This window comes from Pseudophryne corroboree, chromosome 7 (genome assembly GCF_028390025.1).
Source record: "Pseudophryne corroboree isolate aPseCor3 chromosome 7, aPseCor3.hap2, whole genome shotgun sequence".
NCBI lineage: Eukaryota > Metazoa > Chordata > Amphibia > Anura > Myobatrachidae > Pseudophryne > Pseudophryne corroboree.
The window spans coordinates 405,030,337-405,048,725 of NC_086450.1; the positions used below are offsets into that span (position 1 = coordinate 405,030,337).

Consider the following 18,389-nt stretch of genomic DNA (forward strand, 5'->3'; position numbering starts at 1 on the left):
CAGGTCCGCCAAGCCGTCCCCAAACAAGACATTACCTTTGAAGGGTAAAGCTTCCATAGCTCTCTTGGAGTCAGCATCCGCATTCCATTGATGGATCCACAACGTCCTCCTTGCCGATATTGACATGGCATTGGCTCTTGATCCCAAGAGACTAACATCCCTCGCCGCATCCTTTAGGTATTCTGCAGCGTCCTTGATATAACCAAGAGTCAAAAGAACATTATCTTTATCAAGGGTATCCATATCAGCAGCTAAATTCTCAGCCCATTTAGCAATAGCACTACTCACCCACACCGACGCCACTGCAGGCCTGAGCAATGCACCCGTATTAGCGAAAATGGACTTCAGAGACGTCTCCAGCTTGCGATCCGCCGGATCCTTGAGAGCTGCCGTGTCAGGAGACGGAAGCGCCACCTTCTTAGACAAACGAGATAGAGCTTTGTCAACATTTGGAGACGACTCCCATTTTTCCCTGTCATCAGAGGGGAAAGGATACGCCATGTAAATCCTCTTGGGAATCTGCCACCTCTTGTCCGGCGTCTCCCAAGCTTTTTCACAAAGAGTATTCATTTCATGAGAGGGGGGAAACTTCACCTCAGGTTTTTTCCCTTTGAACAAACAAATCCTTGTTTCCTGCACCGCAGGTTCATCAGAAATGTGTAAAACATCTTTTATAGCCACAATCATGTACTGAATACTCTTCACTAAACGTGGATGCAAAGCAGCCTCAGAAAAATCGACCTCAGAATCAGAGTCCGTGTAAGTATCCGTATCTACCACTTGAGTAAACGGCCGCTTTTGCGAGCCCGATGGGGTCTGTACCTGAGACAAAGCCTACTCTATGGACTTTTTCCACACATGCGTCTGTGAATCAGACTTATCCAACCTCTTTGATAAAGAAGCTACATTCGTATTGATTGTACTTAGTAAAGTGAGTAAATCAGGTGTGGGCTGCGCCGACAGGCCTAAATCCAGACCCACAACCGCTCCCCCAACAACCTCCTCCGGTGAATCACATTCAGCCTCAGACATGCCGACATGTTTAGTCGACACACCGACACACACTCAGAATGTCTCAGCTAGGGGACAGGCCCACAGTGAAGCCCAGACAGAGGACCCAGAGGGAGTATGCCAGCTCACACCCCAGCGTCCATATATCCCTATAAGGGATATATATGACCAGCGCTGCTATAAATAATAGTAATAAATGCACCACATTGCGCCCCCCCCCCCCCCCCCCCTGAAATATCTCCCCGTTACTTGTGAGGAGTGATGGAGGTCCGGGCCCAGCGTCTCCTTCAGCCGCGTGGAGGAGAAAAAGATGGCGCTGTGAGCCGCGCGCTAAGCTCCACCCTTTCCCGGCGGGCTTCAGCGCGCCAGTTTTGAAATTACTGAAAATGCCGGCGGGGGCTGAGCAGGGCCGGCTCCAGGCCTACTAGCACCCTGAGCGAGAAAATGTAAAAGCGCCACCCCCCATGCGCGCGCCGAAGGCGCGCGCGTTCCCGGAAAAGTGGGTGTGGCCTCTGGAAAAGTGGGCGTGGCCTCGTAACTTCATATCATCAAACTATAAACATATTTTCACACAATTAGCAGCCTTACACATAGCCACAGTAGTGTTCCTTACACACAATGTCTCCAGTATAGTGCCAGATACACATAATGTGCAGTGCCAGATAGACATGACATGCCCCCCAGCAGTGCCAGCTACACATGACATGCCCCGCAGCAGTGCCAGCTACACATGACATGCCCCCCAGCAGTGCCAGCTACACATGATAGTGTTCACTTTTTAGGGCATGGTGCTGATCACAGGGAGGGCACATTTTTAAGTTAGGAGGGCAAAATGATGTACATACTGCTTGTTGTTCCCATACCTATATGTCAAAGCATGGACAGTGCGCGCCGAAGGCGCGCAGCAAAAATTAAGGGGAGTTACTTTGTGGGGAAGGTACGTGGCCACATAATAGTGGCAATTTGCATTACACCACACAGTAGTGCAGCTAATACACACTGCACCAGGTAGAACCTCCTATACACTTTGCGCCAGGCACAGCACTGAGACACATTGCACCAGGGAGATAACTGAGACACATTGCCTAGCCACAGACGCCTAGCGGGAACACTACATAACATGCTCCCCAGCAGTGCCAGCTACACGTGACATGCCCACCAGCAGTGCCAGCTACACGTGACATGCCCCCCAGCAGTGCCAGCTACACGCGACATGCCCCCCAGCAGTGCCAGCTACACGCGACATGCCCCCCAGCAGTGCCAGCTACACGCGACATGCTCCCCAGCAGTGCCAGCTACACGCGACATGCCCCCCCCAGCAGTGCCAGCTACACGTGACATGCCCCCCCCCCAGCAGTGCCAGCTACATAAATGGCCACACAGTGCCAGATATGCCCCCACAGTGCCAGATACATTAATGCCCCCACAGTGCAGATATACCCCCACAGCGCGAGATACATAAATGCCCCCACAGTGCAGATATGCCCCCACAGTGCCAGATAGTCAATGCCCCCACAGTGCAGATATACCCCCACAGTGCCAGATACATAAATGCCCCCACAGTGCCAGATACATAAAATGCCCCCACAGTGCAGATATGCCCCCACCATTCCAGATACATAAATGCCCCAACAGTTCCAGATACATAAATGCCCCCACAGTGCCAATATGCCCCCACAGTGCCAATATGCCCCCACAGTACCAGATACATAAAATGCCCCCACACTGCAGATATGCCCCCACAGTTCCAGATACATAAATGTCCCCACAGTGCAGATATGCCCCCACAGTGCCAGATACATTAATGCCCCCACAATGCCAGATACATAAATGCCCCCCCCCCACAGTGCCTGATACATAAATGCCCCCACAGTGCAGATATGCCCCCACAGTGCCAGATACATAAACGCCCCCACAGTGTCAGATACATAAATGCCCCCACAATGCCAGATACATAAATGCCCCCACAGTGCCAGATACATAAATGAACCCACAGTGCCAGATACATAAATGAACCCACAGTACAGATATGCCCCCACAGTGCCAGATACATTAATGCCCTCACAGTGCAGATATACCCCCACAGTGCCAGATACATAAATGCCCCCACAGTGCAGATATGCCCCCTCAGTGCCAGATACATAAATGCCCCCACAGTGCAGATATGCCCCCACAGTGCCAGATACATTAATGCCCCCACAGTGCAGATATACCCCCACAGCGCCAGATACATAAATGCCCCACAGTGCAGATATGCCCCCACAGTGCAGATATGCCCCCACAGTGCCAGATACATTAATGCCCCCACAGTGCAGATATACCCCCACAGTGCCAGATACATAAATGCCCCCACAATGCCAGATACATAAATGCCCCCACAGTGCTTGATACATAAATGCCCCCACAGTGCCAGATATATAAATGCCCCCACAGTGACAGATATGCCCCCACAGTGCCAGATTCATAAACGACCCCACAGTGAAAGATATACCCCCACAGTGCAGACATGCCCCCACATTTCCAGACACATAATTGCCCCCACAGTGAAAGATATGCCCCCACAGTGCCCAATCCATATACTGCTTCACGATACCTGCGGTGGTGGCGGGAGGGGGAGTGCCGCTGAGGACATGGGCGGCTCTTCTAAAACTCGTGTGCGCGGCTGCCCGGCGTCTATCGTCAGACGCCGGCGCCGCACAGCCGCATACAGGGAGCACTGCAGGCTGGCTCCAGGCACAAAGATGGCGGCGCCAGCGCGCGGCGCCCATTAAGAGTGGCACCCCGCGCGGCCGCTCTAGTCGAACGTGCCTGGAGCCGGCCCTGGGGCTGAGTAACGGTGCCGAGGCACCGAAAAGGCTTTTGCCGGCTCCCGGACCCCAGTAACCTGCTGCCCAGGGCGCCTCCCCAAGCGCCCTGCACCCTGTGAGTGCCGTCAGTGATAGTGTGTGGGAGCATGGAGCGCAGCGTTACCACTGCGCTGTACCTAGTTACCGAAGTCTTCTGCCGTCCTGAAGTCTTTTCTGATCTTCTCATACTCACCCGACTTCTTACTTCTGGCTTCTCTGAGGGGGTGACGGCGTGGCCCCGGGAACAAGCAGCTAGGCGCACCAAGTGATCGAACCCTCTGGAGCTAATGGTGTCCAGTAGCCGAGAAGCAGAGCCCTTAAACTTAGAAGAAGTAGGTCTGCTCCTCTCCCCTCACTCCCACGCTGCAGTGAGCCTGTAGCCAGCAGGTCTCCCTGAAAATAAAAAACCCAACAAAAAGTATTTTCCAGAGAAACTCAGTAGAGCTCCCCTAGTGAGTGTCTAGTCAGTCCTGGGCACAAAGTCTAACTGACGTCTGGAGGAGGGGTATAGAGGGAGGAGCCAGTTCACACCCAGTTTTAAGTCTTTTCAGTGTGCCCAGGCTCCTGCGGATCCCGTCTATACCCCATGGTCCTTTTGGAGTCCCCAGCATCCTCTAGGACGTAAGAGAAACAAAGATTCCAGCGCTCCTTGTAGTTCCAGACTGGCCAAGGAGAATTTGGTACCCGGATCTTCAAGCGTTACTGGTCGAAGATCCCTGGCCTCTTCCTCTTTGCAAGGATCTGCTACGACAGGGGCCGTTCGTCTATCAGGACTTACAGCGGTTACGTTTGACGGCATGGCGGTTGAATGCCAGATTTTAGGCTGAAAGGGTATTCCCAGTGAAGTCATCCCTACCCTTATTCTTGCTCCGAAGGGTGTGACGTCAAAGCACTATCACCGTATTTGGAGGAAATATGTTTCCTGGTGCGAGTCCAAGAAAGCTCCTGTGGAGAAGTTTGACCTTGGACGGTTTCTCCTTTTTCTACAAAATGGAGTGGATGCGGGCCTTAAATTAGGCTCCATTAAGGTGCAGATTTCTGCCTTGTCAATTTTCTTTCAGAAACAATTGGCCTCACTTCCTGAGGTGCAGACCTTCGTAAAAGGGGTCCTGCACTAGTGATGAGCGAGGTTCGGTTTTACTCGGTTTTACTCGGTTTTACTCGGTTCTCAAAACGGCATCTTATTGGCTATCCAAAACACGTGACATCCGTGAGCCAATAAGATGCCGTTTTGAGAACCGAGTAAAACCGAGTAAAACCGAATCCGCTCATCACTACCTGCACATACAACCTCCCTTTGTGCCCCCTGTGGCACCTTGGGACCTAAATGTATTGACATTCCTTCAATCACATTGGTTTGAACCTTTACGTAAAGTGGAATTGAAATTCCTCACTTGGAAGATTGTCATTTTGTTGGCATTGGCATCCGCAAGGCGAGTGTCTGAGTTAGGGCCTTGTCTCACAAGAACTCTTATTGATCTTCCATGAAGATAGAGCAGAGTTGAGAACTCGGCAACATTTTCTGCCGAAGGTGGTTTCCTCTTTTCATATTAACCAACCTATTGTGGTGCCAGTGGCTACTGGCGCTTTGGCTGAGGAAAAGTCTCTAGATGTGGTCAGAGCTTTGAAAATTTATGTCGCCAGAATGGCTCTAGTTAGGAAATCAGAGTCTCTGTTTATCCTGTATGCTCCCAATAAGATTGGGTGTCCTGCTTCCAAGCAGACCATTGCCCGCTGGATATGTCAAATGATTCAGCAGGCTCATTCCATGGCAGGTTTGCCGTTGCCGAAATCGGGGAAGGCCCATTCCACTAGGAAGGTGGGCTCGTCCTGGGCGGCTGCCCGGGGTGTCTCGGCATTGCAACTTTGCCGAGCTGCTACTTGGTCGGGGTCAAACACGTTTGCTAAATTTTACAAATTTGATACCTTGGCCGATGAAGACCTTAAGTTTGGTCAATCGGTGCTGCAGAGTCATCCGCACTCTCCCACCCGCTATAGAGCTTTGGTCATACTTGCCTACCTGACCCTCTCCATGAGGGAGAAAATGCTCTGGTCCTGGACTTTAATGGTAATGTATAATTGCCATCACCTGTGGTGAAACACATTTCTTATCAATTAACTAGCTCACCACAGGTGATGGCAATCATACATTATCAGGAAAGTCCAGGAACAGAGCATTTTCTCCCTCATGGAGAGGGTCAGGTAGGCAAGTGTGGCTTTGGTATAAACCCCATGGTTCTTTTGGTGTCCCCAACATCCTCTAGGACGAAATAGAAAATAGGATTTTAATACCTACCGGTAAATCCTTTTCTATGAGTCCGTAGAGGATGTTGGTCGCCTGTCCCAGTGCGTACTGTATCTGCAGTTTAGTTCTGGTTACACACAGGTTGTGTTATGGTTTCTTCAGCTTGTTGCTGAATTTTGTTCATGTCCGTTGGCATGTGTTCAGTTGAATGCCATGTTATTCGGCATGTTTATGGCGTGAGCTGGCATAATGCTCACCTTGTTTGTTAATTCCTTTTCTCGAAATGTCCGTCTCTCCGGGCACAGTTCCAAACTGAGTCTGGGGAGGGATATAGAGGCAGGAGCCAGGTCACGCCCCTTTGAAAGTCTTAAAGTGCCCATGTCTCCTGCAGATCCCATCTATACCCCATGGTTCTTTTGGTGTCCCCAACATCCTCTACGGACTCATAGAAAAGGATTTACCGGTAGGTATTAAAATCCTATTTTTCTACTGATTCCCATTAAACAGGCTTACTGTAAATGCCATATAGACACAGTATGCAGTATACTCTGCACAATGTGAACAGCTGAAAGCTGCTCACTCATCACCAGAATCAGTCCTCATCTGTAAATACAACAATGGTCTGGCCTGGGGATCCATTGCCCATCTGTTCCTCTCAGACAGTCCTTTCATGGCTGCCGCGGCCTGCACTCAGTAGTGGCAGCCAGTTTGTGAACCTAATCAGCCATGAGAATGCAGCTTTCCAGTTCACAAGGGTAGGGTAAGGCCACTGAGTTCTCAAAATGGCTGACTAAACTAGGCATCCGGCACTATCGGTTCTCAAGTTCTAAGGTCCTAAAGAGTATTTTATTTGTTCACATTTTTTTACTGACATGTACACAGTTCTGTAGTCATTGGGGTCAATTTACTAAGGTGGGAGGTTTTTTTTAGAACTGGTGATGTTGCCCATAGCAACCAATCAGATTTGACCAATTATCTTCTAGAAGCAGCTAGATAAATGTTAAGTAGAATCTGATTGGTTGCTATGAGCAACATCACCAGTTAAAAAACTCCCACCTTAGTAAATTTACCCCACTATGGGGTATATTTACTAAAATTCGTATTTTTCTGAATGAGGTTAAAGTTCAAACACGAATGACATCGAATGTGTGAATTTGCAACTTTTTGAATTTATTACGCCTCATTTACTATGCTGCCGTGTTTTGATTATTTCCATTTTTCGATGTCATTCGTGTTTTTCCAAGGTAGAATGCGGCCGATTTTGTGGATTTGCGGCCGTGTTGTCAGGTTTTTTTTCGACTGCGTCATTTTTCGGTTACGGCAGTGTTTTCCCGTTCCCGGCAGCGTTTTTTTTCTAAGTTTCGTTTTTGTCACTCGTCCGTGATTGGTTTGATTCGTGATGGAGGAGTGTCTGTGCTCATTACTATAAAACTGCCCCAAACCGTCCGAACCTCGTGGGTTTAGCTAGTGGAGAGGTGAGAGGAAGTTGTGTTTGGAGTTGGAGAGTTGATAGGAGTTTTTGGCGGTTTTGAGGAGGTTCTTTGCGATTGTTGAGTGCTGTACTGTGTGTGTAAGTAGTCTTGTCATACTTGTTGTGTAGTTATTTAAAAGTCTGTCTAGTTTTTTGTCTTTGTTTTTTTTTTAAAGTCTATTGTCATTGTTTGTGAGTGAGTGTGTGTGTGTGTGTGTGTGTGTGTGTGTGTGTGTGTGTGTGTGTGTGTGTTTGGTGTGTGGTGTGTAGTGGTAGTGGAGGAGTGTGTTTAGTGTTTTTTTTTCTCAGTGTTATTTGTTGTTTGTCCTGAATATGTCCCAGTCAGAGGTGAGTGTGGTGGAGGAGGTGAGTGAGGTGGAGGAGGTGAGTGTGGTGGAGGAGGTGAGTGAGAGGGAGGAGGTGAGTGAGGTGGAGGAGGTTAGTGAGGAGGAGGGGGAGGTTGCTGCTGCGGCCTCGAGTGATAGTGACAGTGATGGTGCTGTGGCTCCGCAGCCACGCACCACTACAAAGACGGGCCGCAATGTCAAATTCAGCTACGCAGAGAATATGGCATTGGTGCGGGAGCTGATGAGACATCATTGTCAGCTGTTTGGCCATGATGCTGTCAAGGGGAAGGTAGTTGCAGCAGTTAATAGTGAGGGTTTGGTGAGGAGGACCGAGGACACGTGTTGTAAGCGATTCTACGACATCAAGCGGCGTGTTAAGGCTAAGATGTCTAAGGAGGCTAAATCAGCCCGCCAAACAGGGGGTGGACACCCCTTCCGAGCGTCATATCGGGATTGGGAGGAGCCTGTGCGTACTCTTATTCCGCCAGAAGTGGTTGGTGCGACTCATGTCCGGGATTCGGATCGCCCAAGGCAGGATGGTGAGTTGTATTTTGTTTATAATTTATAATTAAAACATTTGTGCTTTGTCCTTAGTTGTCTGAAATGTCTTCTAGCTAATTGTGATTGTAAGTTGGTTAATTCTTCTAATGTGTTGGTGATGTAGTTTTATTCACAAATAGTTATGTTTTTGTCCTTTGTATTGTCAATTTAGCAGGTGACCTTGGCCTTTTTCTGTTTTTTTGTAAAAAAAGTAAATTGTTGTGGGTGTCTTTAAATGAAGTGTGAGTCATGTGTTTTGCGTAATGTGTGTTATTTTTTTTTTAATGGACTTATGGTTATTGTGTGTTGTTCTGGGTTGTCCTTTGTGTGGTTGATGTGATTTTTCATGCAGATTTTAATTTGATGCTTACAATTTGGGGCATATATTTGGTGGTAGTGTTTGGTTGTTAGCAGCAAACAAATGTTAAATACAGAGCAATATTCTGGTTGTGTTAAGCTACCACGGTTGGGTTTTTAGTAGTATAATATTGTGAATTCTGCACCTTTGGGTATGGATTGGTTGGTGTAATTGTTTCATAATTTAAGTATACACACCCAATGAAGTCAGGCAGAAAAGCATAAGCATAGTTTTGTTTACTTCTCATCAGGTTCCTCATATGTTTACATCACAATAAGGTTTTTGCATAAACATATAAACATAATATAATGTTCATAAGGACAATCTTCATATTTCTACAGTTCGAAAGAGACGCAGCACAGCCAGGCCACAACCCACACTGCCAAGAGATGCAGATGCTGGCAATGCAGGTAAGAATTTAGTGTATACACATATTCTGAAAACACATAGAAATGCAGAATTTTATTGTTTATCTTATCACATAGGTCCTTCTTCATCAAACACCCCTCCACTAAGACGACCATCACAGGGCTCGGATAGTCTCCATAAGATGGGTACCAAGAGACGCCGTGTTGAGGCGGAATATCCACCCGCATCCTCACCACCACAACGGCACATCTCTACAGTGTCGTCCCAGCCACCACAAGCCATTTTGGCAAGTCCACAAAGCGAGGAACCGCAATCCCCTCAGCTGTCTGGTGAGTAAACATAACATTTAATTGTAAAAACGTTAAAAAACAGTGGGGTAGATGTATTACTAGAGATGAGCGCCTGAAATTTTTCGGGTTTTGTGTTTTGGTTTTGGGTTCGGTTCCGCGGCCGTGTTTTGGGTTCGACCGCGTTTTGGCAAAACCTCACCGAATTTTTTTTGTCGGATTCGGGTGTGTTTTGGATTCGGGTGGTTTTTTCAAAAAACCCTAAAAAACATCTTAAAACATTGAATTTGGGGGTCATTTTGATCCCATAGTATTATTAACCTCAATAACCATAATTAACACTCATTTTCAGTCTATTCTGAACACCTTACACCTCACAATATTATTTTTAGTCCTAAAATTTGCACCGAGGTCGCCGGATGACTAAGCTCAGCGACCCTAGTGGCCGACACAAACACCGGGCCCATCTAGGAGTGGCACTGCAGTGTCACGCAGGATGTCCCTTCCAAAAAACCCTCCCCAAACAGCACATGACGCAAAGAAAAAAAGAGGCGCAATGAGGTAGCTGTGTGAGTAAGATTAGCGACCCTAGTGGCCGACACAAACACCGGGCCCATCTAGGAGTGGCACTGCAGTGTCACGCAGGATGTCCCTTCCAAAAAACCCTCCCCAAACAGCACATGACGCAAAGAAAAAAAGAGGCGCAATGAGGTAGCTGACTGTGTGAGAAAGATAAGCGACCCTAGTGGCCGACACAAACACCGGGCCCATCTAGGAGTGGCACTGCAGTGTCACGCAGGATGTCCCTTCCAAAAAACCCTCCCCAAACAGCACATGACGCAAAGAAAAAAAGAGGCGCAATGAGGTAGCTGTGTGAGTAAGATTAGCGACCCTAGTGGCCGACACAAACACCTGGCCCATCTAGGAGTGGCACTGCAGTGTCACGCAGGATGTCCCTTCCAAAAAACCCTCCCCAAACAGCACATGACGCAAAGAAAAAAAGAGGCGCAATGAGGTAGCTGACTGTGTGAGAAAGATAAGCGACCCTAGTGGCCGACACAAACACCGGGCCCATCTAGGAGTGGCACTGCAGTGTCACGCAGGATGTCCCTTCCAAAAAACCCTCCCCAAACAGCACATGACGCAAAGAAAAAAAGAGGCGCAATGAGGTAGCTGACTGTGTGAGAAAGATAAGCGACCCTAGTGGCCGACACAAACACCGGGCCCATCTAGGAGTGGCACTGCAGTGTCACGCAGGATGTCCCTTCCAAAAAACCCTCCCCAAACAGCACATGACGCAAAGAAAAATAAAAGAAAAAAGAGGTGCAAGATGGAATTGTCCTTGGGCCCTTCCCACCCACCCTTATGTTGTATAAACAAAACAGGACATGCACACTTTAACCAACCCATCATTTCAGTGACAGGGTCTGCCACACGACTGTGACTGAAATGACGGGTTGGTTTGGACCCCCACCAAAAAAGAAGCAATTAATCTCTCCTTGCACAAACTGGCTCTACAGAGGCAAGATGTCCACCTCATCATCATCCTCCGATATATCACCGTGTACATCCCCCTCCTCACAGATTATCAATTCGTCCCCACTGGAATCCACCATGTCAGCTCCCTGTGTACTTTGTGGAGGCAATTGCTGCTGGTCAATGTCTCCGCGGAGGAATTGATTATAATTCATTTTAATGAACATCATCTTCTCCACATTTTCTGGATGTAACCTTGTACGCCGATTGCTGACAAGGTGAGCGGCGGCACTAAACACTCTTTCGGAGTACACACTTGTGGGAGGGCAACTTAGGTAGAATAAAGCCAGTTTGTGCAAGGGCCTCCAAATTGCCTCTTTTTCCTGCCAGTATAAGTACGGACTGTGTGACGTGCCTACTTGGATGCGGTCACTCATATAATCCTCCACCATTCTATCAATGGTGAGAGAATCATATGCAGTGACAGTAGACGACATGTCCGTAATGGTTGTCAGGTCCTTCAGTCCGGACCAGATGTCAGCATCAGCAGTCGCTCCAGACTGCCCTGCATCACCGCCAGCGGGTGGGCTCGGAATTCGGATTTGGGATTTCGAAGAATGCACAGTTCTTTGCTGTGCTGCTTTTGCCAGCTTGAGTCTTTTCATTTTTCTAGCGAGAGGCTGAGTGCTTCCATCCTCATGTGAAGCTGAACCACTAGCCATGAACATAGGCCAGGGCCTCAGCCGTTCCTTGCCACTCCGTGTGGTAAATGGCATATTGGCAAGTTTACGCTTCTCCTCCGACAATTTTATTTTAGGTTTTGGAGTCCTTTTTTTTCTGATATTTGGTGTTTTGGATTTGACATGCTCTGTACTATGACATTGGGCATCGGCCTTGGCAGACGACGTTGCTGGCATTTCATCGTCTCGGCCATGACTAGTGGCAGCAGCTTCAGCACGAGGTGGAAGTGGATCTTGATCTTTCCCTAATTTTGGAACCTCAACTTTTTTGTTCTCCATATTTTATAGGCAGAACTAAAAGGCACCTCAGGTAAACAATGGAGATGGATGGATTGGATACTAGTATACAATTATGGACGGACTGCCACGGTTAGGTGGTATAAAAAAACCACGGTTAGGTGGTATATAATACAATTATGGATGGACGGACTGCCTGCCGAGTTCCGACACAGAGGTAGCCACAGCCGTGAACTACCGCACTGTACACTGGTTGATAAAGAGATAGTAGTATACTCGTAACAACTAGTATGACACTATGACGACGGTATAAAGAATGAAAAAAAAACCACGGTTAGGTGGTATATATTATAATAATAATACAATTATGGATGGACGGACTGCCTGCCGACTGCCGACACAGAGGTAGCCACAGCCGTGAACTACCGCACTGTACACTGGTTGATAAAGAGATAGTAGTATACTCGTAACAACTAGTATGACACTATGACGACGGTATAAAGAATGAAAAAAAAACCACGGTTAGGTGGTATATATTATAATAATAATACAATTATGGATGGACGGACTGCCTGCCGAGTTCCGACACAGAGGTAGCCACAGCCGTGAACTACCGCACTGTACACTGGTTGATAAAGAGATAGTAGTATACTCGTAACAACTAGTATGACACTATGACGACGGTATAAAGAATGAAAAAAAAACCACGGTTAGGTGGTATATATTATAATAATAATACAATTATGGATGGACGGACTGCCTGCCGACTGCCGACACAGAGGTAGCCACAGCCGTGAACTACCGCACTGTACACTGGTTGATAAAGAGATAGTAGTATACTCGTAACAACTAGTATGACACTATGACGACGGTATAAAGAAAGAAAAAAAAATACCACAGTTAGGTGGTATATATTATAATAATAATACAATTATGGATGGACGGACTGCCTGCCGACTGCCGACACAGAGGTAGCCACAGCCGTGAACTACCGCACTGTACACTGGTTGATAAAGAGATAGTAGTATACTCGTAACAACTAGTATGACACTATGACGGTATAAAGAATGAAAAAAAAACCACGGTTAGGTGGTATATATTATAATAATAATACAATTATGGATGGACGGACTGCCTGCCGACTGCCGACACAGAGGTAGCCACAGCCGTGAACTACCGCACTGTACACTGGTTGATAAAGAGATAGTAGTATACTCGTAACAACTAGTATGACACTATGACGACGGTATAAAGAAAGAAAAAAAAATACCACGGTTAGGTGGTATATATTGTAATACAATTATGGATGGACGGACTGCCTGCCGAGTTCCGACTGCCGACACAGAGGTAGCCACAGCCGTGAACTACCGCACTGTACTGTGTCTGCTGCTAATATAGACTGGTTGATAAAGAGATAGTATACAATACATACAACAATATACTACTATACTGGTGGTCAGGCACTGGTCACCACTAGTCACACTGGCAGTGGCACTCCTGCAGCAAAAGTGTGCACTGTTTAATTTTAAATTAATATAATATTATGTACTCCTGGGGGCTCCTGCTATAACAACCTGCAGTGCTCCCCAGTCTCCCCCACAATTATTATAAGCTTTGCCTTTTATACATTGATGTGCAGCACACTGGGCTGAGCTGAGTGCACACAGACTGAGTCACACTGTGTGACTGGCTGCTGCTGTGTATCGTTTTTTTTTCAGGCAGAGAACGGATATAGCAGAGAACGGATATATTATATTAAAATAAATAAAAGTTAACTAACAACAACTGCACTGGTCACTGTGGTAAACTCTGTCTGACTCTGCACAATCTCTCTCTCTCTTCTAATCTAATTTCTAATGGAGAGGACGCCAGCCACGTCCTCTCCCTATCAATCTCAATGCACGTGTGAAAATGGCGGCGACGCGCGGCTCCTTATATAGAATCCGAGTCTCGCGAGAATCCGACAGCGTCATGATGACGTTCGGGCGCGCTCGGGTTAACCGAGCAAGGCGGGAGGATCCGAGTCTGCTCGGACCCGTGAAAAAAACATGAAGTTCGTGCGGGTTCGGTTTCAGAGAAACCGAACCCGCTCATCTCTAGTATTAACCTGGAGAAGGCATAAGGAAGTGATAAACCAGTGATATGTGCAAGGTGATAAAGGCAGCAGCCAATCAGATCCTAACTGTTAATTTACATATTGGAGCTGATTGGCTGGTGCCTTTATCACCTTGCACATATCACTGGTTTATCACTTCCTTATGCCTTCTCCAGGTTAATACATCTGCCCCAGTGTTTGTGCACAGCCAAAAAAAAAGTGTTTAAAAGAACACTCATCCTTGTAATAATCCCCAACAGCAAGCACATGGGGGTAAGGTTAGTAAGATGTGATGTTGGCCATAGCAACCATTTTTTATTTATTTTTGCTAGAAACAGCTACATAAATGTTAAGTTTAATCCGATTGTTTTGCATGGCCAACATCACCAGTTCTAAACATCGCCCACCTTAAGACATTTTCTACCATATTTTTTATTACATTTATTTGCACTATATTTAATCAAGTTTTGGCCAGACCACTGACTGCCTTGAACAATGTATGAGTGTATTGCTCAACACATTTAATGTATTGTGTGTGTTTTACAAAAGTACTGTAAGCTTCATACACAATATGTAAGTGTAGTAATTTGTATTTGTTAGAGTTCTTCGTGTTAGCACATTAATTATGGCTCAGAGTCCAACAATTCCCTGAAACATTTTTGAACTGAGTAGGGAATGTAAGAAGCCACATATTTGTACAAAAAGGTGACCTAAATTGTTAAGTTTAGCCCACAATCTATTTATCATTTACAACATGAATATTATGAAGTAATGCATGTTGACGTAAAGCTATAAAAAAACCAATGCTAAATATTGACTAAATAGTGGCTGTCTTCAACCCCATACAGAACCACCCATCATGCCCGAGGATACCCAGCAGGAAACTGACTTGCAGGAATCGTACACACTACACCTGCAAGCGATTGATCCAAACAAGCCAACCACGCCGCAGGACATAACCCAACCACCCCAAACATCCCACAGCCCCCAATTGAGCCCAACGCCACCCCAGCCACAAATGGGCCCAGAGTTTTGGTCCAGTTGGGCCACACAACAGGCGCAACACTATGCCTGTCTGAACACCCACAGCCAATACCTTGCCAGTCTGCCCCATCATCTGCCTAGACTCAGTCGGAACTCAGGCAGACTGATAGTTCAAGTTGGCAGAGTAGCAAATTCTATGGAGCAGATGAGGGCAGACAACAGCTAAATGCACGCAAATTTACAAAGAATCATGGATGACCAACAGCGGCAGCAACAAGCCCTTATACAAATTATACAACATAACCAATTAATAAACGAAAGCCTCTCCCGAATCATTGCCAACAACACTGCCGCAACTACACAACTCACAGCAAGCCTCAACAACCTGAGCCAAAGCCTAAATGTGTTGTCATCACACCAACTAAGCTCAAGCTCAGGAACAACCACACCAAGCCAGACCCCAGTTACCTCCCCAGTAAGACGATCCAGCAGAACCAGGACCAATGAACCATCCCAATCCTCTGCACCCAGCAAACAAAAAACAAAGAAATGATCAAGGCTGCAGCAACAACTACAGTATGTTATTTGAAAATTACAAATTATCTAATTGATTCACTCAAAATGCCTGAGTTTAAGGTAGTAAATTTATCATACGCAATATGTGTAATGTTTCATTTGTTAATGAGTGACAGTGTAAGTTATACATTTTATTGACTAACTGTAAACAACATGAGAAATAACAAACAATAACGCAACACAAACAGAATTCAGACCTATCAAACATTTTATAATTGGTGTTAGGCAAGGTTAATTATGAATAAATAATACTTACCGGTAAAATAACGCAGAATCACTTCTTGCCTTACCTGCCTCCCTACATCTGTACTCACACTGTCGCCAGATGTTTCTAACTCACCTACTTGCTGACTGTTTTCTTCATCACCAACATGTGGCAGATGTTGGCACAAACACATGTTATGAAGAAAACAGCAGCAGAACACAATCCTAGTCACCTTTGAGGGACTATACAACAAAAGCCCTGCAGACTTATCCAGACACCGAAACCTAGATTTCAGCACCCCAAAACATCTTTCTATCACATTCCGTGTGGACTTATGTGCATTATTATAATTGTGTTCAGCAGGAGAATCAGGTTGGGACAATGGAGTAAGGAGCCAAGAGTAGCAGCCATAACCACCACCACCTGAAAGACAGATATAGGCAACATTAGGACATGTGGTTTATGGAAAAAAAAACACATAATGACGAGGTTGAAGTTACCACACATACACACAACACACTTGGAACATACCCAGCAGCCAGCTATCAGGCATTTGTCCGGCATCAAACTTATCAAAGAGGGATGACTGACTGAGGATGAAGGAGTCATGGCAGCCGCCAGGGTAACCCGCAACAACACTCATCATTTTTAGATTTGCATCACAAACCACCTGGACATTAGTGGATTGGCCCAGATGTCTATTGGTATAAATATATTGCCTGCCCCTAGGTGGTCTCAGCTCAATGTGTGTGCAATCTATGGCACTCAGCACATTGGGCATGCCAGCAAGCTCATAGAAAGCTACCCTGACTGCATGCCACTGCGACTCCTGGGTAGGGAAGCAGATAGAGGCATCTATGTGGGGATCCAAGACATCCAAAACCTGAGTGGACATTACAAAATATAAGGTGAGTGTCATGACCTATAATAAATACAATACTGTGTTATATTACATAACAGAAGCACCACTTAGACATAGACGTGTATGTATGTTTTAACTCATCTGAATTAAATATTTTTAAAAGGTGGGCTGGGAGATACCAATAACATCGCCAGTCACAGCCTGGAAGCTACCAGTAGCCATAAAGTGCAACACAGCCAGGAGTTTGTGCAGGCCTGAGACAGAGCGAGAGCGTGCTGTCTCAGGGTCTAGGTCCAGTTTGACAAGGTCATTTAGACGGAAAATGTTGTTTCTATTTAGCCGGAACATCTGTATGACCTGGTCATCGGCCAATGCGTTCAAGTTTAAACGCCCCCTAAAAAAACGAGGCCTGCGCAGCCTCCGCGGCACCTGTACAACCTGCTGACCATGTTCAGTTTCCTGGCCCTGGTTTATTGTAGCCTCATGGAGCAGTCTCAGGTATCCCCCAGCAAACAAGAAATCAGTACTACACACGGCAGCAGCCATTTCAGAGTGAGAGATTAGAAAAATGTGCTTGGGTCCCTTTTAAAGGTCAAAAAATTCAGGTGTGATTAATGTAGAATTGGAAACACATGTAAACACGCTTCTCAAAAGCAGGTCTATATTTTTTCCGCATTTTTTTACGAATTGGTTTTTTTCACGGCCGCAAATGCATTTTCAATGTAGAGATTTCAAATACGAATGCATAGTAAATGACCAAGTTCTATACTTAAACAGCCGCGTTTGACCGATGGTGTATTCATTCGTATTTTTACAACACAGCCGTAAAAAAAAATATGAATGCCCTCATCACTGCCGAGATTTGAGTTTAGTAAATTCCCGAGATGACACTTTGAACAAAAAACACCAAATCGGTCAAAATCGGGAGCTTAGTAAATATACCCCCTATGTATGTATACAGTATGTACACACATATATTTAAGTTTGTTTAGTTCTCATCTATTGGATGATAAAGGGTAAATTATTTCTTATTTTTGCCTTTGTTTCCCCAGTGTAATTTAGAACACGGTCAAAGGAGAATATATTTTGTTTACTGAGGAAAATGATTCTTTTTTTTGCTTCCACTGATAAATTAGGTCCACTTCTTCTAGACCGGTTTGGAAACTGTGACAGTTTACTCGCTTATTCCCCAAGTCTCTCAACTGCTATTGGAGTCTGTGAAGACCATGCTAGTATTTTGTCCTAATTACATCAACAAACAGTCTGTGGAAGAAAGCAGATGTCACAACTGAGGGCCTGAGCTGACGGGAGGCAGCCTCAGTTGTAGGGGCTGAGATGTACCGGAACCTGGGAGGTTGTATCAGACCCCTGGACATGTAAGTAACATGAATAATAACTGCCCGAAGGCGTGACCACGACAACTTGGATAAAAGTCAATGATGTTTATTATGACAACTCCGCAACACAGCAGCAGTAAAAGAAAACGTAAAAGTCAGCAAAGAATAAATACAGTTCCTGGGTACTACAGAATGGCAGGAGCCACAGGGCACTGGTAGTGTGAGATAGTTCTTATGATCTTCTAGATGGAAAGTCCTTACCAGGCCCGACTGTAGCAATGGAGATAACCCAGGATTGTGCCAGCTGGTGTTCCAGGAAAAGCTGGGTTGCTGAAGATAAAACAGCTGCTGTGGATACTGGCTGGAACCAGACTGTTGTTAGCACGGAGTGGATACTGGCTGG

At 46.2% G+C, this 18,389-nt stretch overlaps 1 protein-coding gene across 1 annotated transcript in view; it reads left to right on the forward strand.

Moving 5' to 3' along the window:
* LOC134943789 (POU domain, class 6, transcription factor 2-like) overlaps nucleotides 1-15,920 on the forward strand; it is a 158,050-nt gene extending 142,130 nt beyond the window's left edge. Inside the window, exons 2-4 of the mRNA XM_063932423.1 lie at nucleotides 9,160-9,228; nucleotides 9,304-9,516; nucleotides 14,871-15,920. Coding sequence (XP_063788493.1) covers nucleotides 9,369-9,516; nucleotides 14,871-15,232 — 510 coding nt within the window. The 5' untranslated portion in view covers nucleotides 9,160-9,228; nucleotides 9,304-9,368 and the 3' untranslated portion in view covers nucleotides 15,233-15,920. The remainder of the gene's footprint in view (nucleotides 1-9,159; nucleotides 9,229-9,303; nucleotides 9,517-14,870) is intronic.
* Nucleotides 15,921-18,389: the final 2,469 nt, after the last annotated feature.